This window comes from Fonsecaea erecta (genome assembly GCF_001651985.1).
Source record: "Fonsecaea erecta strain CBS 125763 chromosome Unknown Scaff4, whole genome shotgun sequence".
Lineage (NCBI taxonomy): Eukaryota > Fungi > Ascomycota > Eurotiomycetes > Chaetothyriales > Herpotrichiellaceae > Fonsecaea > Fonsecaea erecta.
This window is the reverse complement of record NW_017387247.1, coordinates 2720721-2744384: the sequence shown is the minus strand read 5'-3', so window position 1 is coordinate 2744384 and position 23664 is coordinate 2720721. Positions and strand designations below refer to the sequence as shown.

The following is a 23664-nucleotide window of genomic DNA, read 5'->3' as shown; positions in this document are numbered from 1 at the left end:
CGAACAGTTGTCGAGGCCAGGACGACCAAGGGAAGAAAGTATAAGGAGAAGGCCGAAAGGCAGGAGGATTATCATTACGAGCACGTAGCGCTGTCAGAAGGGGAGGCTCATAAGCGTCCACGTATTGTTATGATTACCCAACCGAGACCGGCAGGGACATGTAGAGCGTCACGGGCCCGATCAAAGCGTCCTCTGAACGGAAATGGTAAGCGATAAAGCAACAGTTCGGGATATATCGATATATCTCGATAGTTATATATATAGTCACACCTGGAGCTCATCCTTATATGCACATTGTATCAATTATGTACCTCGGTGCATGGACAGAGTCAATGTCAATCGAATGATTGATGGCATAGCGATCTACACCTTCTAAACTGAGGAGAAAAGGAGTAATTGAGGTATGGGCGGCGGCGGCGTCGTAGTAGTAATAACAATGCATTCATTTATTCGTTGTCTTGTCTACCAAACCGGATTTCCATGCCATGCCATGCCCGCTCTATATGCCCCGCCGGCCCCCAGGTGCCCCCTTTGCCCCTCAAAATGCCCTGGTACATACAATGAAAGGTCACATCATGAGCCAGCCCCCCACCCACGGGGAAAGGGCGTGAGGGGCGCAGTGATGGCTCCGTTTTACAAGAAACCTCTTCCGGTGGGGACTCCTCCTCTCGTAAGAGACACACAGACAGACAATGAAGAAACTCGGTCCCGCCTGGCTGGACGCAGGGCTCCCAGTAGGTTGCCCAGCAGTACAAGGCCCGTTCTCGACCCGTTTCGACTTGACTCGTCAACTCAGAGAGCGAGGAGGAGGAGGAGATGGAGGAGTCGTTTGATCATGAGGTCGGTCGGTCGGTCGGTCGGTCGGTCGGTCGTTCGTCCGGACTTGCATCAACAGTCAGAGGAAGGAGGAGGAGGAGCAGCAGCAGCAGCAGCAGCAGCAGCAGAACTAGCGGTATCACCCGTGCCGATTGGACGGGGACTTATTGCTGCTGTCGGGGCCGTTTCGAGCTGTGCCGTTGTGCTGGGCGAGGGCCTAGGTGCAAACCCAAAGCCACCGCGGCCGTTGCCATCTGGCCCTCGCGGTGCGCGGATGGGTTCCTGGACGAGCTGCTGAGGCGGCGGCGGCGCAGCTCCCACCCCGTTCTCCCGCTCTCGTCGCTGGATGTATGCCGAGTCGGGCCTCGCGGCGTACGAGGGCTCATACAGTTCCCGGTGTTGCGATCCGCCTCTTGACTGGTTTCGAGAGTTGAGGTTGTGGTTCCCTGCCAAAGCTGCTCCTGTTGCTGCTGATCCTCCCCCTCCGCCGCGACGCCCTCCTCGACCACCTCGACTTCGATTCGGCGTCGCAGACCGCGATCCGGGCGGAGTCAGGCTCCCCGGACTGGAGGTGCCCGACCTGTTCTGGGCGCCGGACTGGTGGTGGTGGTGATGGTGGTAGTGGTGAGCGGACGGTGTTGTACTAGGGGCACCACTGGCGGTCCCGAACAGCTCTTGTCTGCGCTCCTCGTATTTGCGCTGTTTCTCCTCGCGGTGTCGGGCCGCTAGGGCTTGTCGTTCGGCGGCGGAGAGTTCGCGGGCCTTGGCTTCCTCGTCTTCGTCGTCGGACGACTCGCGACCCGCCGAAGAGGCATTTTTGTCCCCGTTCAGGCTCAGGTCCTGGAGACCGGCCGTCGGCGGTCGAGGAGATTGTGACTGGGCGACTATGGGGCCCTTTCGCGACAGGAGGATCGGAGGGGGTTTGAACTCAGACCGTAGCGGGACGACGTTGCGCGACTCCAAGAAGTAGTTGGTCTCTCGGGGTCCTTCACTGTCGTGTCGGTCACACGTAAGAAAGAAATTAGCATGGAGACAAGGCGCGGAAGAAGTTTCCCTTGGAAGAATGGCGCATACGCTTCGGCCCATAGCTGGCGGTTGAATTCGGCCTGCTGAGCCCTCCGCTGGGCCTTGGTCACTTTGGACGAGACTCTCTTGGGATCCGTGGGAGGAGTTGTCGATTTCTGAGAAACAACCGGTGCTTAGCAATCAATTGGAAGACCGGGGGCTCTCGACGACGGACGGCCTCACATACATCGGCGGTGCTGGACCACTCGTCCTCCCAGGCATCGGGAACCTTGCTCATCGCCGGGCGCTAGAAGGGTTCGGCGGTGGGAGGTAGGGTGAAAAGAGAAGGAAAGTGGACAGAACGGAGGGTGGACATGTGCTGGAATGTCTGATGACTTCTCGTTCCAATTAAAATAGTTGTGGACAACAGCACGACTTCTACTCGAAATCTATCTTCGAGCAGGTGGGGTGCGATCAAGAAAGAGAGAGAGGGAGAGAGATTTAGTGAATTACTTGTCGTCGGAGGAAGGGTGGGACACGGCGAGACGGATCCGCGAATCTGAGTAGTGCCGGGAACAAGCGCACATGGTGTGGAGAGAGAGTAAGGTCTAATATGCTTGTAATATGCTTGCATACATAATGTTTGCTCTTCTTCAACTCCTGATTAGATTAATCTCAAGGTAAGGTAGTGTAGCTACTCTGCTACCCACATGCGTATATCCACGGTCGATCAATATCGTTGCCCCTTCTCCCATTCCATTTCCATCAGGTAAACCCCTAGCTGGGGCCATGTATGTAGGTCCTATTGCGTCGAGTGGTCTCACACGCGGACTGGGGACCATCTCAGAAGTCCCTCGAACTCCAGTCCCAGCCTGAAGTTTTGTCAGGAGTCACGCGACGCAGCTTCCCGGTATGAGGCATCCACAAATCGACTGTGAAAAGACCGTCCCCTGGAGAAGGTCGACGCTGCGTCGCTTCGTTTCCTCTTCTCCTTGCCCTGCGCAATCTTTTCCCACTCTTCCCACTCCCTGGCGATCTCACCGAGGACCGTCGCCATGGCTGATGCACTCGCCATGAGACCGTGGCCCTCACCGTCCAGGATTCGTAGTTCACATCGCTTCATCACGCCGTGCAGCCACCGGACGTTGTCCAACGGAACCCGGGTGTCCTTGGCTCCATGGTGAATCACAACTGACCGGGTCACTTCGGGATACCGAAACCCAATAGGTTTCCGCCGCTCAAGACAGACCAGGAGATCAATAGCAGGGTTTGCGTTTTGAGTGGAGAGCGTCCAGATGCGATGTGTCAGTGTCTGATTATAGAGTGCCTGACGAGCCTCGGGACTCAAGCGTGGGGACATGGGTCGAGCAGTCGCAGCAGGAGCCTTGGTTGATGAAAACGTCTGCCTTCCAGTATCGGACTTTGGACTGGACAGAGGCGGTGGTCCGGGTATGCCCAGTGTTTCATTATTGGCTTGGTAGCACGATACGGCCCGTGCTCGGTTCGGTGTGCCTGTTCGCGGTCGCTCGGGCTCAAAGTCAGGAAGGGCGGCTCTGAATGAACTGTCGTCGTTGATATCTTGGAAAGGGTAACCAAACGAAGCGTCTAGACTCTCTAGTTGTTGCTTCGCCTTTTTGGACTTCAGCGGCTTCGTGTCCACGGAAGCACTGGTCGCAGTCAAAAACCTCGAGTTGGCGACCTTTAGGATTTGTGCTGGCAGAACACTCAGGATTTTGTGAGTAAAAGGTAGATTGGCAATTGGTTGCGAGTCGGGCCCAATGACCGCTCCTTTGGGCATCTGTGAAGGCGGTATCCATGGTGCCAGGAGATGAATGCGGCCTCGGACGTATTGTGGCATCTTCAAGGCAGTTGCCAGAGCGTAGATTGCGCCAGCAGAATGTGCCAGGAGAGAGAATCTCGTGATTTCCAGCGAGCTGCAAATGACGGCCACATCATCGACCCAGTTCAATGGTGTACACTGAGATTCGGGTAAGGCCGAGCTTGCACCCACTCCCGGTCGATCGGGGGTGATTAACCTCAAGCGTAAAGTCCTCGCCAGCTCGTCGTAAAAGGCTGTGAGGTATCGGGTCAAGCCCATGCCAACACAACACAAAACCACGAAGCCATTCGGATCTCCCACTTCTGAAAAGGCGATGGTCCGGCCAGTCCGAGGATGCCGAATCTTTTGCGTGAAACGGGGCGCGCTGAGAAACGCATCAACTTCTTCCGTTATAGACTTCATCTCTGCGACGGCAGGCTCTTGCTTGGTCGTTTGGGTCATGGAACTCCGTTTTCCCTGGGCTATGGAGTTCCGGTAGGTACTGTTGCGTCGGGAGGGTGTTGCACCCGACGGGTTCGACATGACGCTGCCCATGAGAGGCGGTGGAGGTGGTGGTTCTTCTTTAGGGGCTTCTGGAACGAAGGCAGGCATGTCCGCCAGATCAGATGCGGTGACCGTGGCGGACAGATCAAGCGGACTTTCCACTTCGGGCGACTCTACTACCACCTCGGTAACAGAGAGTCTGGAAGTTTGGTACGGGCTTGACCGCTGCGACGACATTTTGGGGGTGGCGATGGTGTGTCGCTTCGCTGCTCTCTCGGACTTGCGAGCCTCGTTTCTCCACTCCTTCTGGCGCTTCTCCCGGGCTTCTTGCAGTTCCCGGATCCGTCTGACAGTCGAGTTATCGCCTTCGATGAGTTCAGAATCGATGTTGAGCTCTTTCAGGTCACGACCAGAGAAAGAGTGTCTCGTCTGCTGCTCCTGAGAGACATCTGGAAGACCTGTGACGCTGCGTCTGAGCGATGATCGGCGAGAGGGTATCATATGGCTTCCCAAGTCACCCCTGCTTAGTCTCAGAGCAGTGATGGTAGGACTCTCAGCAGGCGCTGGGTCAGTGTGTGCTCCCAGACTCGATCGGCCGTCAATGGACGATGCGCGAGTCGGCCACCTGTTGTCTTTCTCGTGATCGATGCTATAAAGAGATTCGGTCTTCCGTCGTCTATCTGACGAAACCCGCCTGGGTGGATTAGGCCTCGTTGCAGCCATCTCGCGCATTGACTCGGTGGTTGGTTTCCGATGAGGAGCGCTTAGACCACTGACGAACGAGAATGTCGAACTGGCGCTAGATCGATCTCGTCTCTCAATGCTAGGCACCCCGACGCTGTCAGACTCGGCGCGCGACTTAAGGCTCTGTATAGACTCTCTTGTGGCCAGACCACTCTGAGATGTCATATTCAGGGAGTGAACGAAAGATCTGCTCGACCGTTTGGACAACAGCGGGGGCCTTCTGGCGTACTTGATCACCGGCGGAGCGGCAGACTCTCCCTCGCTGCTATCATCGGCGGTAGGAGGATCGTGCTGTTCCCTGTCCAAGTCATCTGCATTGGGTGGCTCTGTCGAGGTCGAACGTCTGTACAGATCCCCAGAGATATGTATGCCGGCGTTCGCGCCAGGATCTTGTCTCGCATGTGACGAGGCGGATATTTTGCTCAGGGAGTCGATGAGCGAGGAAATGACTTGGACTGATTCTGGAGGAGTTTCCGGGCGGTCGGAGAAAGGTGGTATTTGCGCGGCATTAAAGGGGGGAGAATCGACGTTGGTCCGAGGGGCCAAGGTATGATCGTATTGATGCTCAAAAGATGCAATATGGTTGCGATGGTCCATGCCTTACATTCCAGGTGGGAAGAGGCAGAAGAGCCGGCTGTAGAGACTGTCTCGAGGCAGATGCGCATGCACGGTCGAGGAACGGCCCAGGAGGCGGACAGGGGAGAGGCGCCTTTTGCTACAGCCAATCGGGGTCAATTCGTGGGACTGGCGAAATTTGGGGTGGGATTTGGCAGAGAAGCCGCGCCTGTGGGCTCGAGGTCATATCTTAAGACGTGTCAAAAGGAGACATCTGGTGCTGCATTGCAGGCTCAGCGACTGTAGAATAATGAATGCGCAACGAAGGTATGGGAGAGGGTTGGGGTGAGGGAGGCTGCTGGAGGTGCATACCGCAGTGCAAGTGTTGAGCCCTGCGCCGGGGATGTTTGCAAGGACTGGATAGTGGATTCTCAGTATGTAAAGCAACCACACAGCGACCCATCTCGGAAAATTAACCTGCAGTCTGACCATAGAAAAACGTGCCGTTTCACCCAACACAGCAAGGTGCCCGTCAACGGCCAAATCGCGAGATTCGTACCCAGATCTGTCCTCTGTGTCGAACAAGGAGTACCGAGTAACACTTGGAGGGATCGAGGATCACCCAGCTCCAAAGATAAGCCAGCAGTTCTACCTCAAGCCAAGCAAAGCTGACCTTTATGTTCCCGTAGAGAATGTCCCACGGTCTCAAAGAGAAAAGGCGCCCTGTCAGACCTTCACACTTTCCCTTTTGCCTTCAAGGCTAGCTCGAGAACTCCGAGGCGAACCAGAGCGCTTGGAGATCATCCGTTCATCAGCCGGTCGGCATGGTCGATGCACGAAACACGAGCAAGGTTCAACTATGATTGATCAGCAGCGGAAGAGCTTATTGCCCTAGCTGCACTCTGCGGAGACACCCCTGGCCGTCGGTAGAGAGAGGGAGTTGCACTGGTCAAGCTAGGGTGCCTTTTCCGCAGATTCTCCATTGGATTGGTGGCTTCCTGTGCCCTGACGGAACAAGTCTGTTGACCACGCACATAGCGGTACCACCATGATTTCACGATGCATGTGGAGTGCGGACATACTGTATTACACGTTCCTACCGAGAACAGATACTCACTGCACATCGCACCCAAGTACAAGAATAATGCACACAAATCGGATTAGTCTCGCCAGGAGGTCCAATTCTCCTCAGCTGTGGCGGCAGTGCGAGTCGTCTAGGTATGTAATGGAGTCTAATTGTGCGGTATTTGACCTCTATATCTAGGATATGGACAAAAGCCGACCCGTACCGAGTATATAAGACACAGTGCTCTAATATGGCGCAAAGTGATGTCGAGCCATCCCCCAGCCACGTCCAATCGCTCGTAGGAAAACAGAGCAGCGTGTGCCGACTTGTCCGCCATCTCTGTGCTCGACGGACCCTCTAGCGACGATGTATCGTGGTATCTTCCAAAAATCAAGATGCTCCTTCAAACACCAACAGCGGACCTCCGCTGCTGATGCATCCGGAATGCAATATTCTTTTCCTGAACTCCAACGCTCAAGGACAACATGTATTCTTTCACTTTTCCGTAGACGCCAGTGTATCCCGTTTGAAAACCCAAAGCAGTTTGAGACGCTCAACACCAATCGGTGCCGCTTAGCAAGTCGTGAGTCGTGGTGGCGTGCAGGAACCTGCCACCGTGGATGATCCCAGCAGAGAGGAGTCATGGAGGAGACGTTGGGCGCATGACGTATCATACGGTGACCGGCAAACCCGCTCGTAATCTTTCTCGTTCCTCACCAAAGACCCTGCGCGACATTTCCAGGACCATTTCGAAGCCTTCCCGGCCTCGGGCGGCATTTTCTCGAAACCGCTCAATACTGGCTTCTTCGATCTTGGTGCGGATCTTTTGCCACCCACCGCATAATGCCACAATCTTGGCTTGCTGGTGGAATTCCGTCTTGTGTGTCGCGTCGCTGGAGGAGGCCTGATAAACCACGGTCTCCCGGCATTCCAAAAGATTTGACCAGGTCATGTTTGTGCTACACATTGTGACTTTCTTCGAAGCCGGATCCACGTACGAGACTTCGTAGACATAGCTCGTAGTTTCACCTCCGATAATGCTCAGAATCCATTTCGGCGCGTTCTGTTGGCATGTGATGAGGCGTTCGGTGCGCAGGATGCCCGTCTGAGGGTCGATGTGGCGCGAGATCGTGTCAACCGCCAAAACATGGGAAGCTTTATCGTTCCAAGGGCAGTATTTCCGCCAGTTGTTGGTACTCACTTCCTCCCAGGAATAGTCGAAGGTGTAGGACGACGAAAAAATCTTCATGGTGCCAGGCTCCAACGGGAGAAACTCGGGGGGTGATTTGAGAGCGGTCGGCGGTTGATAGGTTCGAAGAGTTCTGTTCAAGGGAATGAATTATTGTTCTATTGATCACAGACTTTGTTCTAGTTGAGGTCGACTGATTTTCGAGGTCTACTCTGAGCTTCAGCTGAGCTAGAGGTTTAAAAAGAGTGTGGGAGGGATTGATATCAACGTGAATATCGCTCGTCGTACCTTCGCATGCGGAGGAAGAAAAAGGAAAAAAGTGAAAAATAGCGAACCCGATTACCGGAGTTCCTCCCTCGGGTTTTGTTTCTGAGCGCACGGGGAGGATCGGATGAGTCAGGTCACGTGGGATTCCTCGCCTCAACAATTATGCTGAGAAAGCATTACGTCTGACAGGCAAGCTTGGAGCTGATCACGCTGATCCCTGGTTGGATGTTGGACGTCAGGCAGAAGCCATTTTGCAACATCGATCTCTTGCCTTCCCCATCCGGAGTCTCGTCCATTCCTATCATTATTTCTCGAGCCATTTTCGGGACAGCATCGCCGAGGTGTGCCTCTCAAGATCTGTTGCCATTCGCCCGCAGTTCCCGCAAATCTATTTCCTATGACATAGTCCGCACCTCACTCAGCTCTCATTCATCATGTCGGAATACTGGAAATCAACGGTACGTCAGCGCCTCTTCGTACTATAAGGTCTCTATGGCCCGTCACTAACTGATCAACAGCCGAAATATTGGTGCAAGCATTGCAGCACCTTTGTCAAAGATACTCCCCTTGAACGCAAACAACATGAGGGAACCACCAAGCATCAAAATAACCTGAAACGGTTTCTTCGCGACATCCAGAACAGTCATGAGCGAAGCGAACGGGAAAAAGAGCAGGCGAAGTCAGAAGTCGACAGGCTGAAGGGAGTCGCTGGTGGTGACACAAACCGACCCTCGAGCTCTTCACAGCAGGCCGCTCAGTCTGCATCGAAAACTCCCTCCGGCCCTCAATCCACTGCAGATCGGAAGAGACAATGGGCACAGCTGGCCGAGATGGGAATCAAGGTCCCTGAAGGGTTCCGCTCTGAAATGGCAATGGCGGGTGACTGGCAGGTGGTGTCACAACAAACAACTGATGAGACACCATCAGAAGCGCCTCTAAGTAAAGGTGTCAAGAAACGCAAATACGAAGGCCAGGATGAAGAAGAGGAGGAGAAGAAAGAAGCTGGAGAGGCTGTCGTGCGACGCGGTTGGGGTGCTGCCACCAAAAGATATCCTGGCCATGACAAAGCCGACCTTGACGACCTCTTGTCAGGTTCGATCTCAGTGAAGAAAGAAAAGTCCACATCCTCGGTCGCGCAATTTAAAAAGGAAGAGAAGGACTCTTTGCAACAGGGAAACAACCCTGTGCTCAATCAAGATGGGCGCGAAGGTGGAGATTGTACCTCTCTCAAGGTAGAATCTCCTCTCCGCAGCCGCGCAAACGACGATGACCCTGTTCTGAAAGAGGAGCCAGGCTCATCACGACCGTCTAAGTCTATGGACCAGATCCCTGAGGAGATTCCAATTCCTGTATTCAAGAAACGTAAGGCTAAAGTATCCTGAAACACCAGAACTGATGGCATCTCGCTGGTATGGTGGAATCTAGGCCGGCAAGAAGCGAACCGGAGGCAAGATAAGCGAGATCATGGGCAAGCCAACCTTTGATTGTCGACTGATTACGTTCAGTTTTGGCCCAAACTCTGTTGCCAATTTTGCAGAATCATTGGCCCTGGGCCTTGATTGACCAAGTTGTGGCACGAACTTCTCAAGTGGCGTAACCACGTGGGAACAGCGTGATACAGATACTACAATACTGACGATATGACAGCAGTGACAGGATCATCCTCGTCTCAAACGTGTTGCGCCCCCAAGTTCCGTCAAGCGAAGACACAGTACAGTAGGTTGGTTGCCTGCGCAGTTGCACGGTGCAAGGCACCCGAACCCAAATTGGAGCCGGGGCTACCCTCAGTCGGCCTTTTCTCGTCTGAAGGGAGGGGCCGGCAAGAGAACCACGGCACAACTCATGTAAGGACTAGTACAACATCAGCCAAACGTCAAACATAGACGTCTGCACCCAAAGTCAATGTATCGGCCAGGCTGAATGCCATACATACGTGTGACTTGTTTCGGCCACTCGACGTTCTTGATGGCGCTGCTCTTTAGGCGAGGGTTTACGTAGACTGATAAATCAACGTCGTCATCACTGACCGCCTCCGGTTCTTTAGAAAGGTGTCATGCATGACCTACCTGTCACCATCAACCAATTGCACGCCGGGGACAGGTCGAATCATTCCAGTTGTCATCCTCGTTTATTCCTGATTATGCCGAGGAGCGCTCGATGCGCCCTGCCGTCAAGGAGGGCACAAGCGGTGCGTTACTTGCGGGAGTCGTCTCCAGGAGCCTAAGGCAAGGGCCTCTCGATCGCCTCTGCACAACCTGCATGCTGCTTGTGCTGCTCGCTTTTTAGTCCCGCAAGGGATCTGGCTCGGTCGGAGAATATTGTGCTGCACGGTTGCATGATTTCCGACCCGAGCACGCTTCTGTCAGTCATCCTCATGATCTCGACGGGAGACCACTTTCGGTGAAAGCCCTTCCACTAACAGCTTCGGCCACAATTTGGCAGTTTTGGTCGCCGTGCAGGACTAGATAGGCTACTATCAGGAGGGGCCACCGCCTATGATGGGCGAGTCGAGGCTGGCAGGGGTCGAGGCCTCTGGTCAAGTACCGTCTCAGGGTATGATTTCATGCACCTTCTCGAGTTGAGCAGGCGGGCTCATGTGACACCAAAGCCACCCTCGAGACGACGGTTGACAAATGGTACCTGGGTGGTACCGGATCCAGTGCGGGCCACCATGCATTGTGGCTGGGCGATCATGACGGCTGGAGGAGCGTTCCTGGGATGATCAACGAGGACAAGTCCAGAGCTCGAGAGGGGGCAGGCCTGCCAAAGCAGAGGCAAGGCACATCTCGGAGCGAGGTCAAACTTGTCTCGCTACGAAGCACATACAAACTTTAAAAAGGCTAAAAAGTGCCCTGTGCGTCGGAGACGTGTGGATGAGGGACGCTCGTGGTGGAGTATCGCGAGTCTTTGGGCCGACGTGGACTTGTTCGAGGACGAGTTTTCCCTGTGCTATTTTTCCAACTAGTTTGTCTGGAGATTTTCGAACACTTGTTTCAGTCGATAGCGTGACGGGGGTCATGGTGATCAAACAGCAAGGTCGCAGGGATATCACACGCCAATCCGTGGGTTGGGCTCCGAGAGTTTTGCTATCTCTTGCAGGCCCCCCTCATCCCCAACCTCTCCAATAGTCCACCGGGGGTGCAAAGCTGAATGGGTAACCGGTGGCGCACCACCTCGAGCGAACCCAGACAGGCACAGAGGGGAGAATCAGGAAGCGGAGCGCGAAGGGTCGACGAGGTAAGGCAAAGCACCAGTGGTGTTATTTTTTCCCTGGAGCCCGCAAGTCCCAGACATGGATTGATCTGGTGGGTTTGGATGCTGACATGGTCACATTGAGCGACAGCCTCAAAGGAAGGATACGGAGTACCCTGTCGGGGTGCTATGCTCGAGTAGGCAGAGTCAGGGAGGAAGTTGCATGCAAGCGCAAGTGCAGCGAGTCGACTACTGGGCTCGGTTACAGAAGTGGGCGCTGGCGGGCTTCAACTTTGCCAAAATTGTTGGTGGCTCGACTGATACGACTCCATTTCTCGAAATCCCGCTAGCAGGGTTCTAGAGTGCCTTGGCAACGGTCAAGCAGCAGCAGCGTCGTGAGGTCGTTCTCTTTCGGGACATTGCATTTAGAACGGAAGAGGGAGAGAGTCCGGGAGTGTGTCAACAAAGAACATTGGTCCTGACGGTCCGGGTCCAGGGACTGGAAGCTGAACGGTGGGACGAGGGAGAGAAGTCTGCTCTCCACGGTACGTTATCTCCCCGTCCTCTTTGTCTGGCTCAGCTCCTTCTGCCCGATTCCTGATTTGTTGAGGATGTGATTTCTTGGTTTTCCCGCCTCCATCTGGACCACATCCCCTGCCCATGATTTGAGCAATCTTCATCCTTCACCGTATCCACCGCGACCAACATACGGTGTGCGGTTGGGTACGGAGCATTTCTCCAGCCTCGACAGCTCGAGACGCTATTCCACGCAAAGGGGGAAGGGGCGGGACTATGCCCGGTTGGACATTTGTCTTTTGTCTTGCTCAGCTTGATCAATAATTGTTACCGTGTATAGCTGGCAGCCCCGATGCACATTAATGCAACCGACCTGGAGCGGGAAGCGCTAGGAGTGGAAGGGCGCCCCCCAGATGGTCCCCCCCAGTCCAGGATGAAGCACGGTCTAAAGCTGCTTAGACTCAGGCCTAACGTCGTCTGGCGTCGGGAGATGCCCTAAGCGAGAAGCCTCTTGACTGGGTACCAGGGAGGGCTGCAAACTCTTTCTTCAGCCAGCAGGGAGGGCTCAGTCGTTTGGATCACCACTCCTGGGTGACCGTTGATTGACACCGACCTGGTTCCGGGCCGTTCGGGGCAGCTTGATGGAGTCGTGCTTTGTCCGTTGTTTCCATCCCATTGTCCACCTCCTCTGGGTGCCTCCTACCTAGGCCTCGAGACCCTCCTCGCCCACTAGTGGCTCGCGGGCCTAGTATGGGCATGGGCATGGGCATTTGGAGCACGGTCGCCTTTCGAGTTATTGCAGCACCCCCCCAGAGAATGCTTGTCGTCTAAGGCGGCTGATCGAGTCGAAGCGATCCCAAGCGAGGTTCGTGCCAATTTCGCCATCGAAATCTGATTCATGCTCACCTGCGCTTCGGCACTTAGGACGTCCGCGACGCCTGGAGCAGAGAGCGACGTACTCTTATGGTCAAGGCGTTGAGCCACTGGCGACTGGTGGGCGTTTCACGGGGCCTGAATGGGGTGACCAAGCACTCCAGCAGCTCCCCCCTGCCCCGTCAAGCCCTGTCAGTGGACTCGCATGCCTGTCAACCGCCGTTCCTCCTTCCGTCCAGTGCCATGCCACTTCGCTCCTCCATCCCGGGTCATATGTTATTATGTTACTATGGTGCAGGCACACCATACCACAAACTCCATACGTTTCCTTGGGATCTTTACTTTCTTCATACCTCTGCTTTGCGCTTGGATTCCCCTCCCCTGATTTCTTTTTCGTTGTCGGTCTGCCGGATTGTGTTCGTGTTTGTCGTTGTACGTCGCTTGCTGACTTGCGTTGCCTTGCTTGTCCGGTGCAGAGACGCTCTTCAGAGACCCTCGGCGGCAAGAAAGACGAGCAAAAGCCAGTTGGGCAAAACGAGGCAGAAAAAGACCCCAAGCATTCGGCCTGGATACCGATCAGCTGGAAAAATTCACTGATGATCGTGGAACTGGTCGTTTGAGACGCACTTCCAAGGCTCCCGCTTTGGAAAGAAACCGACGACGACAAGACGACGACGAGAAATCTGCACTTTTGCCACCGTTTTTCTATCGACGTCGCTGTGCGTCGCGACTTTTTGCTGCCTTTGACCGCCTCTGCTTCGTGGGAAGGAGCGCGAGGGCGAAAAGCCACGGACCTGATGAACTATTCAAATATGACCACGGCGGCTCTTCAAGCGTCGACGGCACCGATCAGCCTGCCTCCGATCAGCAGCATCGACTTCCACTCTCAAGTCGCACACAGGCCGGAACCAGAAGTTGTGCAACCTCTCCCGCCCCCACCGCCTGCACCGCAACGTGTTCTGCCACCGCTGCCGTATCCTTACGCTGTTCGACCAGCCCCAGCACCGGTGCCGCCACCGCCTGTGCCTTCCGAGTATGTACATTCACGACCAATCTACCCGGGAATCCCGTCGCCATACCAGCAAATACCAGGGCGGATGCCTCTGCCTTCGACGTCGGACCCGAATCTGATCGTTGCACCTCCCCGACACAAAGCCAAAGAGGTGAAGAGACGGACCAAGACAGGATGTCTAACATGCCGCAAGAGGCGCATCAAGGTGAGTTTGCTCCATCTATTTTCGCACCCTCAGCCCTGTCCGTGTTCTCCATTGTGTTCCTGTCACCATCACATCACATCGTTTTGCCCACGTTACCGACACGCATGGGTTGGGCGGGTGGTGGCAGCGAGCGCATGGCAAGGCCAGAGACAAGGGACCCTTTGGGGGGGTGCTGGCTGGGCGAGGGCAAGTTTACACGGGGTGCTCCACCCGGGCTAGCGAAGTGATAGCCGTGGGTGGCGCCTAAGTCCAAATCCAGGGAGCTCCTGCCCCCCCCCCAAAGGATGCCCGGCCCTTTTTAGGCCTTGGGGCCTGGTGATCGACCATGCCATCTCCGCCCGTGTCACAAACCTTCCCTTCTCCATCCCTAACCTCAACGGCGCTACACACAATTTTTTGTTGTTATTGTCTAAGCGACTCCATCGCTCAACGCCTCTCTTCGTCTCGAGATTGCTCTCCCGTTCCTCAATCCCCTTTGGGTCCCTTTGGACCACGGCAGCACTTTCCCTCGCGTCCACCTGCGCTATTGCTAGTCTTTCCTGCAGCCGCGACCGTTTGATTTCCCTTGTCTCTCCTCAACACCGGGCGCTAACGACTCAATGTTATCGACAACAGTGCGATGAAGGCCGACCAGAGTGCAGAAATTGCATGAAGAGCAAGCGTGCCTGTCAAGGCTACGACCCGGTCTTTCAGACCCAAGGACCACACTCGCTGCACCCTGCGCCCTCGGGCTCAGCCAACAACATCAACAACAACCCACCCCCGACCTCGTCCGTCAGTAACCAGCCCCGGAGGTTTGTCACAACCCCCATCAGTCCTCCGGTGGTCAACCACCATTCCTCCATCATCGCCAGCTCCCCTCGAGATCACTCAGAATATCCTTTCCCACGGCCACCGGAACAGATCTTGCCTCACATTAATCAGCCGTATCATATGGACGCCGGGCATCAACCTGGTTTAGCCCCGTATCCACCGCCTGGACGAAGTGAGTGGAGATGAGCCGGGCGATGCCTCTTCTCTCTCGCTCTCTTGGGACTGACCTGGGGACAGTGCAATAATGACCAACGTCGGTTCTCGTCCGACTCTGAGGACCATTGAGTCCATTTGTACAATTGCTGGCACGACGATTCCTAGTGTACCACCTATTCCCCCCGATTCCGTCCCCAATCTCGAATCTATCCGGAAAGTGTACGACATTGCCTTTGCGCCTGGTCTCGACAAGCTATTGGAGGCCGGCCCGTCGAGATGGTTTGCAAGGGAAGGATTCCCTCTCCTCTGCGCCGATCGGATTCAATTGGGCAATATGTTGGCGTATTTGACTCTGGTTAGCAACCACGCCGATACGCCGACTGAGAATGCGACCCTGGCCAGTCAGGAGGCCCGAGTGACCTGGGCGCTGCTTGAGCTATGCATCCGCCCGGCGCACGACAGTGGCGAGGACGCGGATAGACTGGCCCGGCGATGTCGAGCACTGGAGGCGATCTTGACGGGCGAACCATTCAGCATTCCCACGGCAACCATGGCCGATTTTGTCCATCAAGAGGAGCCCGAACCAGAACCCAAAACAAGTGCGCTTGACAAGCAACTGGCTGGGAGATCCGAAGAATTTTGGACGTTGGTCGAAAAGGCGGCGGCGAGTCAGCGGGACGATGGATCCGGTTTGTCAGCCGCCGCTGTGAGACAATGTCGACCCTATCTTGACGGAATGGAGAATAGAGATATCATCTACAGCATGATGTTGCTGGCATCTGGTGGCAATGGCGACCTTACTTCAGAACGAGAACTTGCAAAGAGATACCTGGAAACTCAGGCGAATGGACGAGCCACGAATCAAGTGTTTGCGACTCTTTCTGGCATGGCGTTGAGGGCGTTTGAGGGATAATTCTCTAAAGCTTGGGGTCTGGTCATCAGACTTATGTCTTTCTCTACGAACATTTCATTTGTGCCGGTCTTTGCTATGGTGGTGGGCAGGATACTGAGAATGGCACACAACATACCCTTTTTGTTCTTGAGTTGGAAAATGGGAGCAACTTGCGTACTCGATCACTGCGACATTCAATAGCCGCATGCGGTTTTTTATTATTGTAACTACTATTCCTTGTGTCACATCGGGGGTGCGCTACCTATGGCCGGGAACAGGGACTCTGAACGAGGGAGGCATGCCTGGCGAGTGGATGGAAAGTACTGGAAAGGGGGCATTTCCCATACAGAAGCCGAGCGCTTGTTGAAATATTGGAGATTGTGCAACACAGAATTGAACAGAGCCGAGCTCTGGCGAAAGTATTGTTCGCCGCCTTTCGCACGCCCTTGATTGCGTGGTTTACGTATGTATTTCTCACAAGATGTCTCCGGGTCTCTGCGTGGTCCACTGGGGGGAGACGTGCCGACGGTGACGATGTCAGCCGCTATCACATGCAGATTGGGATGACAACTAGATAGACGAGGCTAACCCGACCCAATACTTACGTATCATTTTTGGAGCTCAACGAGCTGGGCGCCAGTATAAGCGAGATGCAGGGATCACCGTCGCGGGCCGGTAGCGAGTTCTAGGCTCGGTAAACTTCGCAGCCCTGCCAGAGTTTGCTCAGACAGTAAGTAGGCAAGGATGACTCTCCCTTTGCTTGATCCATATTATTCTTATCCACGAATTAAGGACCGTGTGTGGGGGGGAGGGGAGAGAGAGAGCCAGAGAGAGAGAGAAGATGGGGGGGCAAGAGGAGAAGACCGACGCCGGCGCCGACAACGACGACGAACTAACAACAGTACCCAGCGTCCAAGAAGAAAAAAAGATGGAATTGGATTGCGGTCTAGATTTGTGCCTGAGGCAGCACATCCGCACCAGCCGCAGGGAGATAGGAAGGGAGGAAAGTATCGAGGGATGCGGTACGCCGTGGCCACACCCTAAGTCAATAGCCTATAACTACCATTTCGTATATTCCTTAGCTGCATGCTCGTATGTAGAGTTTCGCACGAGCACGAGCGAGTTTCGTCAGCGAGTTGCTCGATCAGTCGATCAATTAATCAAAGGAGGGCCAAACAGGAAAAAGGACAGGACAAGACAGGACAAGACAAGAGAAGACAAGAGAAGAGAAGACAAAGAATCCCCCAAGACCACGGCACAAACAAAAAGATCCTTCCCGTCCAGGTCATACATGCATGCAGACTCTCTCTGTACATACACTATGTAGTAGTTACTCAGTAGTACTGTAGGTCCCCCATCGCACTTAGGTAGGGTAGGTTAGGTGCCGATGTATATTCGTACACCCACCCATACAGTTGCATGCTGCAGGCAGCCAGATTGCATGAACTACTCCGTACATACCTACCTACCGCCTTGGTCTCCGCTCTCGCCTCTTCTCGTCTGTTTGCGACAGCTCGCGTCGGATCGCTACACTGGCACGGAGACGGGAGCCAGGGGGAGGCTGGAGTTCGAGCTGAGGGGTAGGTCGAGGAGCTGGATCGCAGCTGGAACCGTAGCTGGATGGACGGATGGATGAGTTGGACCAGCCAACCTCCAGCCCCAGCATCGTTTCGGGGCGTTCTCAATCATTTTATTAATCCCTCGTAAGATACCGAGTCACCCAGCGAGTCCTTCGTTGTACCTCCCCTGTGTGCCTGCCTGTCTGTCTGTCTGTCTGTCTGCACGGATCGAACATCCGTGATACGAAGAGTACATACTATTGTACATACATAGCTTTGGGGAACAAGCTTTTTTTTTTTCAAGCCTCAAGGCCGCCAGGTGAAGAATAGCAACAGACGACGACAACAATAACCTTTTTCATCAAACGATGGAGACAGACAGACAGATCTTGGCTGTCCCGAGACAAGACAATGACCCATCCATCCGCCCTGCATCTGCGTACATATGTACATACATACATACATACATACTATACCCGCCTGCCTATTATGTATATTAGTGCCACAGTGCTCCCTTCGTTGTTAGCGATGTACATACTTCATTCTTCATACCGAGCAGACTATTATGTACTGTACGGACCCAAATCCACACACACCCCCGCGGGAACCAACCCCTGCATCAAAGCGAAGGACTGGGGCTGGGCCGGGGCCGGGGCGAGGCAGGGGCGAGAGGCGAGAAAGCAAGACGAAGTGGGAAACGAGAAGGTGTTTCTGTGGACGGAACCATTCTCCTTCCCCTCTCCCTCCGTATATACGAGTAATAGCATACATACACAGTTTGCCTCGATATTCCCTATTATTCTTTCATTCCGTCATATCCGCATTGGCGTTTCGGTTAACTTGGCACCTTGGTTACCCGGACCGACCCTGGCATATCCATCTCGCCATCCCCATATTATGTATGTACTACGGAGGAGGGAACCACTTTACATACATACGCACACACATACATGCATACACACATACATAGTCCCTGCTTACTTACTTGCTTAATGGGTAAGCGAGGCTCTTTTGGGCCCCCCTTTCTTCTTCGAGTCATGGAGCGACTGACTGGGAGGAGGCGAGACTCTGTGTGAATCCATCGTCATCCTAGTAGGCTCGGAGACCCCTTGCAGACCCAGACCCTTGTCTTGTACGTGGCGAGGGAGGGAGGGAGAATGAAGGGGGAGAACTGGTGGGACTAGATGGAAAAGGGAAGGTCCATAGAGAAGAAATAGAGAGAAAGAAAAAGAGAGAGAGAGAGAGAGGTACAGTAGTAATGCAGGAATCCGGTTTAGAGGAACAAACAGACTTCTCAGGGGCACCCAAAGGGAGCTGAAGGATGTACTTACTTACTGTATGTACTCCGTACGAGAGTCCAGAATCCCCATTGACCATCTCTGGCATCCTCGTGTAGGAACACAGGACTCATCATCAGTCACCGGCCCCATGACACGTTCGATCGCCCAGTAAGTAGCAGTAGGGCATGACAAGGGCACAGACATCCTCATACTCTGCCCGATCACTCAGAAAACAACCAGACGAAGCGAACGGAATCCATTGATTGCTTGGTATAGGTTTGTGTAATTCGTGGGATATCCTCGTAACTCAATCATGGTCGTGCAACAAGGATATCATTCCCCTTCGCCCCCCAAAAGCTCATGTATGTCATTGGCACTCTTTCTTTCCAGCTGCCCGATGTTCCTTGTTTGCCCTCTGATCGACCAGTCTCCAAGCCGAGTAGCAGGTGCAGTTCGACCTGGCATAGAGCCCGAATCCTTCGCTGAGATAGCCGGGTGGGCCAGGTTGAGAGGAGACAGCGACACTGTAGCTCGGCTGAAGATGGTCGGCGTCTTCTGGTTGGGCCAGCTGAACTGTTGACGAGAAGGGGCTGCTCCCAAAGCCCATAGACTCTCGCTGCGCACTCGCTGAAGCCTTTCTGTATGTTTGCCGGCAGGTTTGCTGCCCACATTGGACTTGTAGAACGTCTTGTCATCACAAAGCTCCCCCAGCCTCGCAGGTTGCTGATTTCGGACTTGGATGACCATAGTCTACCATCGCCTCCTTTCCCGCTGTGACTTGAGACATGGAGTAAACTTGCCATCTTGTCTGCATTGCGTCGTAGCGTCTTGCGGCAGCTCGGGTATGTTGGGGAGCTCCTCCCTCGTATCCTGGAGCCATTGGGAATGATATAAATGTGGCTCAATTGCCGTGCGGCCATTTCTGGAGTCGCAGCTTGCTGGTGATGTGTCGAATGTCATCCAAGACAATGAGTTGATCAACCGTCACAACTCGTTGACAGATGTAACGCGACATGAAGACAGCGCCCGGAGATGACACCGAGAGCTTTCCACGCCTCTTGTTGCGCAAAATCATTGCCGGACTTTCGTCAAAAACGTCACACAGCTCCTTCATTTCAATCATGCTTCTTTTCGACACTGACGATCCTCTTTCCGCCCATCTTTCTGATCTCGTCCTCCAGAGTGCCCTCCATATGCATTTTAGCAATATCGTCGCTCCCGCCGAGACTCTGCGCATTGATCATGATATTTGGCACGGTCCGTCGACCAGTCAATGTGGCCAAGAGGTCCTGCAACTTGCGACCCAGTGTGGGAACTGGCGCATCGTCGTCTTCATCAGCATCGTGGGGTTTGGGAACGGGGGTGGTCATCAGATCGAGTTCCACCACGTAAGGGGCGGGCGTGATGCTGTATGTTTCTAAAAGGAGGGTTTTGGCTCGTTTTGAGTAAGGGCAATAGGACTTGGAGAATATGATAACTGAAGGGACGATTTCGTTAGTACTGTACCATGATACACCGGCCAGATAGACAATGGTTTCGACTTACTCGGGCTCTTCTTTAGAATACTTTGCAACTCTTCCCGTGCCATATCCTCTCCGTCGTCCTTTGCTTTTTCGACTTTGTTCCCGTTGTATGCGGTCTCCTCACCCCTCCCATCCGCTGCGACAGCCGTGGCACCGGCGGCTTTGGCCGTGTCGACAGGGTACTTGGGCTTCTCTTTCGGCATGGTCTTCCTCCCACCGATGCTGACCTCATCATCGTCGAAATTGATGGTCGAAGTATACGGGTGATTGCCTTGAACTGGCGACGCATCGAAAATCCTCTGGTCGTCTTCACGTTGTCGCTGTTCCCTCTGCCTGTCCAGAATCATCTGCAACTCGCGGTTTGTCTGCGCCGTCAACTCTTTGTCGGACAGGGCGCCCCTCAAGATACCGCGACGGCGCGATAACGAGGCTTCGGTGGTTTTGCGGAAGTCTGTGCTCGAACCAGAGCCTGAGAAGAAGAGGAAGTAGATCAACAGAAGGCCAACGGTGAGGGCCGCCGCCTGGCTGCGTCGCATTCCCGACATTTTGGATATTGTCTTCAGATATTTGGTTTAAGCGCTGGTATTATCCGGGCGCAAAGGTCGTGCAGCGACAAGCGCTGTATAAGTGAGCAGCAGAGTCTTGATATCCCAGTCAGCCACCACTTAGTAATGTGAGAAATTCGCTGTCATGAACGGCTGCTGCTGCTGTGGCAAGCGTCACTTCGACCGGTCTTATTCTTTCAGGAAGACACACAAATCACGGGGCAAGAAGTAACAGGCAAGCAGCAAAGAGGAAGAAGATATGGCGCGATCACTAGAGTTCGTCTTATTGTTGCACCGCGTCGAAGGAAATAATAATCGATGAGCCGTTCGGAGAATTGATAGGGAAATGAGGTCAATCCAAGGGCCACTCGGGACTCGGGAGGGGGATCAGCTAAGGACCAAAGGGATTAGCCAGGCACAGGCACAGCCGTTCCAGCGCAGCCACCGATCAGACTGGTCAGGGCTTTTTCTGCAACGCACCCTAGAACCACCACCCGGTGAACACCACAGGAGACGGGACTGTGACAATCTTCAGCAGAACGAATCACATGGAGAGAAAAAATGGTCACTTGGGCCGCTCTCCAGGAGAGACTCCTCGGGAAGTGAAGACAGCGACCATACTGGGAATTAGGCGACATGGGCACCTCTCCAGGGTCACCAGCCCTAGTGGGTGACAGGTGATGGGGGGCAGCTCGGCGGGCAATTTCAAGGATCTTACCCCACACAATCAGCAATCAGGGGGCGGGCGCCGGGCGCCGGGCGCACTTGGCCCAGGCCTGCAAAACTGCTCCGATATCACCAACAAAACTGAATTGCCAATGCAAAAAAAGCAATCTGCCATTAGCGGAAAACCAGTCAAGACTCATTTCCCAAGACCGTCATGTGCCCGCGCTGTCGAAGTTTCTCTGAGACATCCTTTCCGATGATAACGGCTAACCATATACATTCTGGGACACGAGAAGGAAAAAAAGGGAGTGGGAGGGGGCTCGAGTGGACAAAGATGGCAATTGGTAGTCGAGACATCGTCGTGGTGGTCGCGTGGCAGGTTTGGAACATCACAGCCTGGTCACATCCTCTTTTGGCAACGCGTAACGGTTGTACATATTAACATACATGGGTCCCGAGGGGTCTACTGAAGATCCATTGTGCAGCCAGTTGGTACATATTCGTGCATCGTGCCCATCTTGTAAGGATCTTTCCAAACGCCGCGCTTTGATGTGGTATCCAAGAATATCATCGTACAGGTCAGGTAACATAAGGAAAAGGGAGACCGCTTCTCCTATCCATTTCGTCTCATTTCGTCTTGTTTCGTTCTTCATGCCATCAGCCCTCCCAACACCACTTTCTGAACCCCGATCATCTCTCTCTTGGCCGCTTCTCGGGAGGCTTGTTCAAACTCGCGGACGATGGCTGAAACAATCACTTTTCGGATTCGTCCGTCGACCTTGGTGAACAGATCACTGATCACAGTCGTGCATGCCGAAGGACCGGTCAGGATCTGCAGCAACCGCTGATAGGTGTCGATCAGAGCGTCGCACAGGGTCGCGAACACGGTGAAGAAGTCTGGCGTGAACGGGAGAGGCGGGGTTTGAAGATGGGTGTATGGTCCCTCGTTAGGTAACAGCGTGGAATTCGGTGCATCAAAGGGTGCCGGAGGGGGAAATGCCGACGCACTGGGGAAGTTGACTGCTGGCATAGGAGCCAACGGCGAAGCATTCACCAGCGTAGTTGCCGTCGAGGCAAACGTAGTACCGCTGGCCGTAGTGTCTATTGAGGGTTGTGAACCATGATGCCCGCCTTCCGGCACTGTCGAAGGCGGCGAGGTAGCGGGAAGCATGGGAAGGCCAATGTCAGTGACCGGACCACTTGACTTCCGAGGCCTGGACGTCGTGGTGGCTCTCTTGAACATTTGAGGAATTCGGGCCCGACTCAGGGAACTTGCTGAACTGCCATCAGGCGGATGTAGTTGTTGAAAGGATTCAAATTCGGTGAAAAGTGTATTCAAATTCTTCAAATAGTCGTATGCGACCGCAGTGCTATTGGCAGCGTTTGCCGCCGTTTGTGGCTGCGGAGGGTGAAAGTCCAGAATCGTCGGCAGTGACATTCCTAAGAGCATGAAATTGACTGCGCGCCGCGACAGTCGGTTGGGTGTATACGACGGCAGTTTTAAAATATCGGTTTCGTGGAACAGGACGGTATTGAACCAGAATGACCGGCCCTCGTGCGCCCTTCGCAGGTATTCCAGCGTTGCTATCCTCTTGTGTGTCATCTCTTGTATCTGGGAATAGGACGCCAGATTGTTGGGCTGGCTCGCGACAGCGCCGGCCGAGTTGTTGAGGAGCAGGCCATTGAGTGCCAACGCGGAGGGGACATCCACCTCTCGCGGCGGGTTTTCTTTGCCCTTCGTGCTGTGTGTACTTGTAGTGTCTTCACCCACGCTGACATTGCTGGAGACCTTGTGTAACGGGGCGCGGCTCACGCCCGAGGCATTGTAGACGGGAGCAATGCTCCCAGTGGGAAGAGGAAGCATGTTGTTCTCAGAGGTAGCGTGGCCAGTCACATCACTGTTGGTGCGGGAGAGGAGATCGGGTCTGATGGGATTCAGGGTGACGGGCGCAGGAGGGGCCGTGGCCGTTCGAGTGTAGGCTGGTCGGGGACGAGGGCGAGGCGGTGTCGAGCCTGCGGCGTAGAGAGTAGCGTCGAGGGAAGTGTTAGATCCCAGAGGTTTGTGTCTCCGCGAAGGAGATCTGGTGATCTTGGATAGGAAGCCTGCCGCTCCTCCGGCTGACGGTGCTGCTGCTCCTCCTCCTGCTCCTGCAGAATTGGTTGAACTGATGGAGCCATCGCGCGAGGATTGAGACCGAGGCTGACTCTGGCTTTGGGTACCACTAGGCTCAGTCATGCCTATACTATTCCTAGTTGATTCTTCCTCGTACCACCTGATCCAGGCGATCGCGATTGCCGAATCAGAAGCGGTGGCCCAGGTCAATAGTGTGCGCCGGCGATTTCTGGCTACCACGCAGAAAAGGGAGCGGAGTTTTTTCTCTCACAAAGGGTACCTGCAGATAGTAGTGTGTAAGGGGGGATGTAAGGAACAGACAGGGGGGGCAGAAGGGGCTAGTGAGGCCAAAGC

At 54.4% G+C, this 23664-nt stretch overlaps 7 protein-coding genes across 7 annotated transcripts; 2 read left to right on the top strand and 5 right to left on the bottom strand.

The window, feature by feature from the left end:
- Positions 1-888: 888 nt before the first annotated feature.
- AYL99_05747 (hypothetical protein) lies at positions 889-2119 on the bottom strand (the record flags this gene model as incomplete). Its single annotated transcript, XM_018837259.1, has 3 exons — positions 889-1807; positions 1891-1997; positions 2069-2119. The coding sequence occupies 3 exons, from the start codon at positions 2117-2119 to the stop codon at positions 889-891; spliced, it is 1077 nt and encodes a 358-aa protein (XP_018694112.1).
- A 585-nt stretch (positions 2120-2704) lies between these two features.
- AYL99_05746 (hypothetical protein) lies at positions 2705-5485 on the bottom strand (the record flags this gene model as incomplete). Its single annotated transcript, XM_018837258.1, has 1 exon — positions 2705-5485. The coding sequence occupies one exon, from the start codon at positions 5483-5485 to the stop codon at positions 2705-2707; it is 2781 nt and encodes a 926-aa protein (XP_018694111.1).
- Positions 5486-7179: 1694 nt separating this feature from the next.
- On the bottom strand, positions 7180-7758 carry AYL99_05745 (hypothetical protein; the record flags this gene model as incomplete). Its single annotated transcript, XM_018837257.1, has 1 exon — positions 7180-7758. The coding sequence occupies one exon, from the start codon at positions 7756-7758 to the stop codon at positions 7180-7182; it is 579 nt and encodes a 192-aa protein (XP_018694110.1).
- A 641-nt stretch (positions 7759-8399) lies between these two features.
- AYL99_05744 (hypothetical protein) lies at positions 8400-9347 on the top strand (the record flags this gene model as incomplete). Its single annotated transcript, XM_018837256.1, has 2 exons — positions 8400-8423; positions 8484-9347. The coding sequence occupies 2 exons, from the start codon at positions 8400-8402 to the stop codon at positions 9345-9347; spliced, it is 888 nt and encodes a 295-aa protein (XP_018694109.1).
- A 4011-nt stretch (positions 9348-13358) lies between these two features.
- Positions 13359-15645, top strand: AYL99_05743 (hypothetical protein; the record flags this gene model as incomplete). The annotated part of the gene is made up of 3 exons (XM_018837255.1): positions 13359-13763; positions 14379-14752; positions 14814-15645. The coding sequence occupies 3 exons, from the start codon at positions 13359-13361 to the stop codon at positions 15643-15645; spliced, it is 1611 nt and encodes a 536-aa protein (XP_018694108.1).
- Positions 15646-19578: 3933 nt separating this feature from the next.
- On the bottom strand, positions 19579-20531 carry AYL99_05742 (hypothetical protein; the record flags this gene model as incomplete). Its single annotated transcript, XM_018837254.1, has 2 exons — positions 19579-19940; positions 20009-20531. 2 exons carry the CDS (start codon positions 20529-20531, stop codon positions 19579-19581), a joined length of 885 nt encoding a protein of 294 aa, XP_018694107.1.
- A 1315-nt stretch (positions 20532-21846) lies between these two features.
- AYL99_05741 (hypothetical protein) lies at positions 21847-23433 on the bottom strand (the record flags this gene model as incomplete). Its single annotated transcript, XM_018837253.1, has 1 exon — positions 21847-23433. One exon carries the CDS (start codon positions 23431-23433, stop codon positions 21847-21849), a length of 1587 nt encoding a protein of 528 aa, XP_018694106.1.
- Between the last annotated feature and the right edge of the window lie 231 nt (positions 23434-23664).